The following is a 9,686-nucleotide window of genomic DNA, read 5'->3' on the forward strand; positions in this document are numbered from 1 at the left end:
CATTTATGCATAACACAGCATAACCTGAGGCATTGCCAAGCTTTCGAAGTTCGGATGGACTGGTAAATTGGTTGATGTCTTCGCCTCTGAGATTAGGAGACTAGCAGGATTGCCAGATTATGTGGGAAGGAGCCTGGAAATGACTGTGAGGTTGTACCTGGTGAACGGTTTTCCAAAAGAAGTTTCTGCAAATCTGCAGAGAATAATAAGGATTATTAACAAAGAGGTGAATGATCTCTTGATCTCTTGGATGATGAGAGACAGGTGGCAATGAGACATAATGTGCTTCCGGTGCCAGGGTCTCCGCCTGATTAAAGAATGTAAGAAACTGAGACCAGGGATCATCTGCTACAGTTGTGATCGGGTGAAACACATCAGCAGAAATTGTGTCGCATCTCGAAATCAGGGAAACGATTAAAGAGGAACTGTTGCTTCAATGCGGAAATGGCACCAGATGAAGCACTGCCACAATTAGCGGTATTAGTATCAACAAGAAAAGAGCCAAAGTCCTTGTTGACACAGTCTGCGCCACGACGCTGTTAGCAAGGAATGTCGCTAAATCATGGAGTGGAGCCAGCATTATCAGGACTGTGGATGGCAGGGTATCACCTCTATCCCCCTCGAAGTCACAATAGTCATGATCGTCTTCATTCCGAGAGTTCTTTACACGATTCTTCCATGGCGCAGGACTCGTTATCGGGTTGATATGCCAGCGTCCGCTGAAAATAATTAGCTTCTCATGCAAGTCAAAAGAAGACAAACTCAGATGTTTCTAATCTACTCAAATTAATTCATGAAATTTACAAAGTGTGTTACATATGTACAATTGTTCAGTTCGATCTCATTACATAAAAACACTCATGAACCTTATTCTCCGTTTTTTACGGTGGTGGCGGTCGAGGAGGTGGCGTCTCTTTGGGTAGTGTTTACTTCTCTCGAGATTCGGCTCCAATCTAAGATTTTGGCACAGGCATTTGCTTATATTTCGAGGGAAGGAGTGGTTGGGGTAACCCAATAAACCAATCATCGATCAGCGCGTCATTCCGGGGAAGTCCCGATGCCTTGCACGATCTGAGAATCTGTTATCAGAACTCAATCCCATTCACACGCTCAGAGAGGTTGACAGTTTGACATGCAGGCTTACCTTATACGCAAAAGACAGGCATCCTTCACTTGGGTTTCGACAAGCCAAGAACGAAATTTAAATGGCATCCTTTGTCATTTTTCCCAAACAATAAAAGTATATGTCTGTTTTACAAAAACTCAATAAATTTATCCTTTCAGCTAGGTTACCTGCCACTGTCCGGGCACCCAATAATGCTTAACAGGTAATACCAGCATAGTTGCTCTGCCTTACTCAATGTTTCGGGGGTCTCAATCTCCTCCCAATTGGGAGCTCCACTGCTCTCAGAGGCGATCCCGCCACAGGGAGGTGAGATGGCTGGGAGAGACGACGGATGAAGTGATAGTGAAATTGTGCTGCGAGCACTGTATTGGATAAGCTGATCGATGGTGGTGACATGGTGCTAGGTATAAAGGCAATCAACCAGCTGGGGGTGTTACGGTGAGGAAAGGTTAAGTGGCTTTTGGATGCCTCGGTGCGATAGGGATGACAGGAGTAGAAAGTGGAAAGAACATCAAAAAGCAGAAAAATTGCTGCATTAAGGATGATGATTTCCTGGCGAAGTTTGATGGTGAGAGGTGGACAATGGAGTGTTGATTAATCTCTGGGCCGCCAAAACTACGAAATAAAATGGATTATTATGAGAGCATATTGCGAGGAGAGAGAAGAAAAGAATTCGAGAAAGATGTGGAGGGTGGATAGAAGAGGAATCTTGAAGCATTTCTCAGTAAAAAGAGGAGTGCTGCCACTTATGGCATTTATTCAGCCTATCAAGAACAAGATTAGCCGGAGAGGGAATCGATGTATGCGAAGAGGTAATGCGGAAATTAAGTCAGCTTATTTGCAAATCCGTTAAAATCTGGTCAAATACAAGAGATAGCTGTATTGTCTGATGAGGTTGGCATTTGGGCTAAGTTCAACTCTGAAAAACATGATTAATGTACTGGACGGTATTGAAGAAGGACTGTGAAATCGAGGGGACGACTAATTCATATATTGTTGACGTTCTTATGGAGGAGGTAGATGAGAGATCATATTGAGGAGTATGGAATAACTGCAAAACAAGTATAGTTGCTAGACTGCAGGGCAGCCTTGGGAATGAAACTGACAAAATGGAAACTGAAACCTTGTCTTCAAATGATGAAATGAAGTACTTGAAATGTGAGGACTTTTCTCAGTTTGGAAAGTTGGTGGGAAACTTTATTGGCATTGGGTATCATATTAGAGATAATAGGTGTGATTGTGGAAGATTAAACATGGCTAAGGAATAAAAATCACTACTCCCATATACATTTTACTGAACTAGATAACACTATAAAAGTGATCTACTTGGCCCTGATATGGGAATGAAAGTAAATACTGAGTCAGCATCAGGTCTGGTGATAGAAGAATTAAGATAAAAAATGCTGCAGATCAAGCGAAAAATGCGGATCTTATTAAGGAGTTCTAAGGTCGGTATAATGACGCGAGTAAAGAAGGTTTCGTTGCAGGAAGGACAGAGTGTATCTTCTGCATGCTGTGCAACAGAGGAGGTTAAAGAATTGCATAATATGCATCAATTTGGTTGGCAGCGAACATTGTTAACCCAGAAATTACCAAAGAAGCCAAGGAGGCAGGGAATGCTAGTCGAGTGACCTCGTATTATTCAGACATGAGACAGGAGAACTACATGAAGTGGAGTACAAGAAACGGTTGGCCACTGATGTCACGCACTATAGCTGCACACTGTATCGATGGTTGATTGTGGACTGAGGAGATTTGCTATTTAGATAGATATTAATTCGGAAACTGTGTGGGAGATCGGAAAGTTGTCGAGAAAGTATTTTTGGAGAGATGGACAGGGGCAGAGTTGTTAATGTTCCTACTTTTTGGTTGAAAGTTTTCAAGGAGATGTGTGGCAAATGGGGCGTTCGGCATTTTTTTTAGGTCAGTATATTTGTATCTATATTGGTATCTGGATAAATATTAATTCGGAAACTGCGTGGAGATCAGAAAGTTGTCGAGGAAGTATTTTTGGAGAGAGAGCCAGGTGCAGAATTGTTAATGGACAATGGATCTACTTTTTGGTTGAAAGTTTTCGAGATGTGTGGCAAATGGGGTGTTCGGCATTTTTTAGGTCATCATTTCGACCAATTGGCAATGGAATAGTGGAAAGACATCATTGTACCATGAAGGCTGCTGCAGAGAGAAGATACATCACACCCATTCTGGTACAACATATACCATACAAAATGAAACAAGAGTATCTAATGAATGGCTTCATCCTTACAACAAAACAACAGGAGTTGAGGGTGAGGAAACTACTACTGAAGTGGGTGAGGTGTTGGTGAAACCTCCCAATGTGACGTGTACTATTCACTGGGGAAAGGGAGTAAGAGTCAAAGAATAATATAATTGTAAATGGCGTTCTCCAATATATCTTAGACCTGGCAGAGTACTTTCCTAGAATGCTAGAGACTCGAGTTTTGAATGCAGGGTTCGAATATGTTAAACGGATGAGCACAAATACGGGCGAAACATGAGTTTTGGATTCGAGTTTGTTGGCTGTGAAATTGCTTGATTGAGAATAAATATATAATCTCTCACAGTCTGGAAATTATATATATATATATATATATATATATATATATATATATATATATATATATATATACGTAAATTGAATAAAATCACAACCTACATGAATAGAAATTAACTTTTTTGGCGTTAAGCTCTTACAGCTGTTTCGTGAAAGGATGGACAATTACCTCTCGTCCATAGAACTGTAAATCTTCCATCCAGTCACTCCTCAGAGACGCTTACAACTATTCCCAACAAGTTCTTCAATCCGTTTTGAACACGTTTTTATATATATATATATGTATATATATATATATATATATATATATATTTATATATATATATATATATATATATATATATATATATATAGTGCACCAATGATTTCTAATTTCCGAGATTCTAATTTTGTTAAAATGTGGTATGACAAAAAACGTTTCCAATATAGAGTCGTGTACATTATTTAACTACAAGGCGTGTAATCTGTTTTCTTTTGTTTCGTAATACCGTCTGTATAATTTTAATAGATCTCACCTGTTCAATTTTAGTTAATGGATAAAATACAGGGAACCATCACCGCTGCCAACATGAAGTGATAGTTGTTGGGATTTAATTAAGAAATCAGACGTAAACCATAGAGAGAGTGATAGTAATTCTATTTATATGCAAGTAAGGGTTACAACTGGTCCACAGCGATCCAAAATAAATTTTAAAAATCCAAAATAAATAGTGTATGCGTATTATAAACATCCAGGAAATCCAAGGTAAATAGTATATACCTGCCGTATTATGTTCTCTATTTAATCTCAATATGATGATAATTTTATTTATTGATTGTCAACATTAAATGATTATTTATCAATCACTATCATATTTAACTATTATATTTAAATGAATAATAAAACAAAGACAACACCTGGGTCAAATAATAGTATTGTTAATAATCTGTTAATCTTATTCAACTAAAAAAAGCTGAAAACCTAATTTAAATATAATAAAAACATTTCTAAAACGCTTGAAACATTTGTGGACGATGCATTGTAAAAATATCGATTAGATCCACCGAAAACTTCAATATATGTGCAATATTTTAAAAGGAAATCTATATTGGCAAGCCTTGTATCAAATTATACGAATATTAAATTTCCAAAAATGTGCGTAAAATATATGTTCACGGTTTAATTACACAATGTCTCTTATATTTAATAAAACGTGTTTATGTTTTACAAAAAGACAATAACTCTCACTTTAATGTCAACACTAATAATGCCCCTTTTTGTGGCTCTTTTTTCATATTTCTCAAAAACTTGATATGTCTGACTATATAGTGTTTTTTCACCGTGGTCAACTCAAATATACATGCGTTAAGGCCTGAAACTGAATCGTTATCCATTTACACTGGGATTTGGCATCCTCATGGGCTCAAAAGAGGTAAAAAAATAAAACTAAATACATGTTAATGGATATTGATATAAACACTAGCAGTATTAAATATATTTTAATAAATATTAATGATAATTACATAAAGTTACTTCATTTGGTGAATTTGATGCATTTATTTTTATTAATCAAAAGTTCATGAATTACGAAGAAAATTATATTTTCTTTTTATTGAATTTAATCAGTAAAACATGCAAAAAATGAAAGAAAAAATTTATTTTTTTGAAAAACATCATGTTGTTTCCATCGAATATGTAATCGTGTGAATAACTAATATCTAATAACCACATATAATAACAATTTTGGTACCGTTTACACTTGCAAGCAATTGGTTTTTATTAAATAACTACATATAATAAAAGTCTGTCTTCCATAATTATGCAAAGATTTACTCTTCATATGAAGTTATTCTTTGATTACCTGATGAATAATTTAAACAATCGTAGTATCACGAGTGCGACACATTTGATACGGGTATTGCTAGTCCATCCAAGCCATGCTTACATTTACTTTTTCTTATGACCCGCAATAATAGTAGTGTTTATCAGCATGTACATTGTGGTTTCTTCTCTTTTATAACATAACCGATTGTTATTGTTCAATTAGTGTTTTTTTATATAATCTTTAAACAGGTTTATTTTATTACAAATCATCCTAGTATATCCAAGTGGGACACAACATCATATGACTTTGATGATTCAAAACATCGTCACGGACACTAGGATTTTACTAAGTGTGTTCTTTTCATATGTATCAGTAAACTTGATTTATGAATAGACGATATGCATATTATTACATTGTGCAAGAAAACTTTATTATTAAATTTTCATATTAATCACTTTTTTTACAAGGGTGCCACCACTTATCAAGGCCCAGAGGCCACTAAAGGATAAGGGTTAATAGGTATACATTAGTCATTGCGATTTTAGCAGAGTAAACAGTGGGAATTTTGAAACTTGGATTACTTAGGGGAACGATTCAATTAGAACTTGTTCACATTGGACTTTTTCTTTTTTTTTCATAGGTATCAACTCATTATCAAGGCCAAGAGGCCACTCAAGGATAAGGGTTAAAGAGTGTACAGTAGAAATTGGACAATATAATAATCATTAGTAATGAAAATTTGTTAAATTTGATAACTTATATGGAACGGCTCATCAAGAACTTATTTACGTTAGACTTAAAGACAACCATATTGTAGTCAGCTGGAAAGCAGGAAAACGGAAGACAATTCCACAGGCGTGCAGTTCTAATAAAAAAAAGCTTTGTTCATGGAATCTACGTTTAGGTTTAGGCACAGATAAAGAGTGGGGGGAATTATTGATAGTGTTTACAGCTAGACGAGTGTTTCTTGTGAAGGTTTTGCGAGGGGGTACCATAGATTGAAGCTCAGTCGAACACTTTCCATGAAAATAACGATACATCAGAGACAAACTCGCAACATCTCTTCTGTGAGATAGTTGCAAGGAAGAGAAAAGGACATCCCCTACGAGGCTACGAAGTCTATTTTGAACTCTATCAAGGCAGGCCAAGTCCTTTCTAGCAGCTCCTGCCCAGATGTGGCAACAGTATTCCATCCTTGGACGTACATGGCTCTTATATAGATAGAGAATTGCATCAGCAGTGAGATATCTACTGGATCGATAGAAAGATCCCACCATTTTTCCAGCGGCCTTGGCAACAGATTTGATGTACGTGTTCCATTTAAAATCAGGAGTAATGGTCAAGCCAAGAAGCTTGATCACTTTGATTTTTTAGACATAAATAGTCACACACTTCACAAGAAATGTTTATAAGTCTGATTTATGTCAGAAAAAAGTGAGTTCTCATGTTTAACTTTGTTTTTCATACACTTTACAAGAATGAGGCCTTTTTAATTATTTTACTTAAGTTAGTTTTAAGCTTCGTTCTGGAGTCAACTCTTGATTTCATTTTCATTTGAATTTGGTCAGGATTTACTTCTATGGAAAAAGTATCCTCATGCAAGATTGTTCTGACAAACCCCTGTACAGGGAGACCTTAGACACTCGAGGACAGTGTCTAGTAGGCATTCAAGTTCTCTGTGTGAGTTTTCATATGGTTCACTAAATTTGATTTTCTAGAACAACATACTCCACATACAGCACAAGTATGTGGCTTTTTCCCAGTGTGAGTTCTCATATGAATCTTTAACAAGGACTTTCGAGAGCAAGCATACTGACACACTTCACAAGAATATGGCTTTATACCAGTGTGTGTGCTTATATGTTTCAGTAAATCTGATTTTTGAGAACAGGAATATCCACACACTTCACAAGAATGTGGCTTTTCTCTAGTGTGTGTTCTCACATGTGTCAGTAAATTTGATTTTTGAGAAAAAGAATATCCACACACATCACATGTATACGGCTTTTCCCCAGTATGGGTTCTGATATGCTGCACCATATTTGCTTTTACAGAACAAGAATATCCACAAACTTCACAAGAATGTGCCTTTTCTCCTGTGTGAACTCTCATATGTCTCATTAAATTTGATTTAAAAGAACCAGAATACCCACAAACTTCACAGGAATGTGTCTTTTCTCCCGTGTGAGTTCTCATATGATTAACTAATCTGGATTTTTCATAACAAAAAAATCCACACACCTCACATGTATGTGGCTTTTCCCCAGTGTGATGTCTCATATGTTTCACCATATATGCTTTTACAGAACAAGAATATCCACAAACTTCACAAGAATATGGCTTTTCGCCAGAATGAATTCTCATATGTGTAACTAAATTTGATTTAATAGAACAAGAATATCCACAAACTTCACAAGAATGTGGCTTTTCTCCAGTGTGAGTTCTCATATGATTAACTAATCTTGATTTTTCAGAACAAGAATATCCACAAACTTCACAAGAATGGGGCTTTTCCCCAGTGTGGGTTCTTATATGGTTCACTAATCTTGATTTGTCAGAACAAGAATATCCACACACTTCACAATAATGTGGCTTTTCTCCAGTGTGGGTTCTTATATGTTTGACTAATCTTGATCTTTCAGAACAAGAATATCCACAAACTTCACAAGAATGTGGGTTTTCCCCGGTATGAGTTCTCATATGTGTAACTAAATTTGATTTATTAGAAAAAGAATATCCACAAACTTCACAGGAATGTGGCTTTTCTCCAGTGTGAGTTCTCATATGATTAACTAATCCTGATTTTTTTTAACAAGAATATCCACAAACATTACAAGAATGTGGCTTTCCCCCAGTGTGGGTTCTCATATGGTTCACTAATCTTGATTTATCAGAATAGGAATATCCACACACTTCACAAGAATGTGGCTTTTCCCCAGTGTTGGTTTCCATATGTATCACTAATCTTTATGTTTCAGACAAGAATATACTCAAACTTCACAAGAATGTTGCTTTTCCCCTTTTTATTTCTTTGAAGATTGTAATGCTGGGTATGGAGCAGCCAAACTAGCTGATGACATTTCACTACTGCTTTTGATGTTATCCTCGTTGTTCCCTTAAGTGCAATTGTCTGGGTCTCTTTTGCACTTTATTCCCCAGGAATATTAGGAAGGATTTCGTGTTCTTCATAAGCCCTGTGGCAACTATAATAACTGGTATGATTGATATCTCCCTAATATTCTAGTTTCTATTCGCCAGTATGGGTTCTTTTAGGTAATATTCAAGTTATATTTCTTGAATTAGAATCTCTACACTTCTCAATAAAGTGCTTTTCCACAGAGTGAGTTCTTATATCTCCTGTAATCGATGATTTCTCAGAGCAAGATTATCCACAAACTCTATGTATTTTACAGAGGCATTTTCTATTTCTCTGTTTATTTCGATTTATTCATCATTTTTAATGCTAAGGATGAAGCAATATATTGCCTTTCTCTGTTTGTTTCGATTTATTTATTATTTTTAATGCTGAGGATAAAGCATCCTACCAGATGCCAAAAAATATTTATTATCTCTTATTTAAAAACAGAATATACCCGCATTTTAAAAAAGCAATATTTTTTTCTATATAAGTTCCCACGTGTGTCATTAAATGTGTTATTTTATAATAAAATCACATACTTATTAAACTTCAGTAGATGTCTCATCCGTCTCAATTTGTGATTCTGTCTCTTAGTTGGAGTTATTGTAAAATTAAGCACATAGTTAACAAAAACTAATATTACCTTCAAGGTGTGGTATGGTTTCAGAACTATTTCATAAAATTCGTGAATAATAATGTCCAATATATAAATCTTCCCACATATCTGTAATCTTCCAAATCAGGTGATATTTGTTACAATTATTGTTTAATAAATCATATTCCGTAGGGGTTAATAAGGAAAATCTGCAAAAAATAAAATTGCATTCACGTATTATTATTCTGTTTATTGTCGTCAATATTATTAGATGGCATTCATTAATAAGTTAATGTTAAATATTACAGGAGACATGTAAAAAATAGATTAATTTAACTTTACACAGAAAGGTGTTGATAAGAATAGTTAAAATTATAACAAGTTTTTATATAATTTTCATCATAGTAATATATATATATATGTGCATTTATGTTAATGTTACAATA

General features: G+C 35.4%; 1 protein-coding gene across 1 annotated transcript; it reads right to left on the reverse strand.

The window, feature by feature from the left end:
- Window positions 1-5,375: 5,375 nt before the first annotated feature.
- On the reverse strand, window positions 5,376-9,443 carry LOC145270489 (uncharacterized). Its single transcript, XM_080126153.1, has one exon. The coding sequence runs from the start codon at window positions 8,288-8,290 to the stop codon at window positions 7,163-7,165; it is 1,128 nt and encodes a 375-aa protein (XP_079982279.1). The 5' UTR covers window positions 8,291-9,443; the 3' UTR covers window positions 5,376-7,162.
- Between the last annotated feature and the right edge of the window lie 243 nt (window positions 9,444-9,686).

This window comes from Euprymna scolopes, chromosome 46, assembly GCF_053919585.1.
Source record: "Euprymna scolopes isolate OS-2025 chromosome 46, ASM5391958v1, whole genome shotgun sequence".
Taxonomy (NCBI): Eukaryota; Metazoa; Mollusca; class Cephalopoda; order Sepiida; family Sepiolidae; genus Euprymna; species Euprymna scolopes.

What these genes read in the sequence shown, in the direction of transcription:
- LOC145270489 (XM_080126153.1), bottom strand. Translation starts at nt 8,290, where the DNA reads ATGAGAACTCACACTGGAGAAAAGCCACATTCCTGTGAAGTTTGTGGA.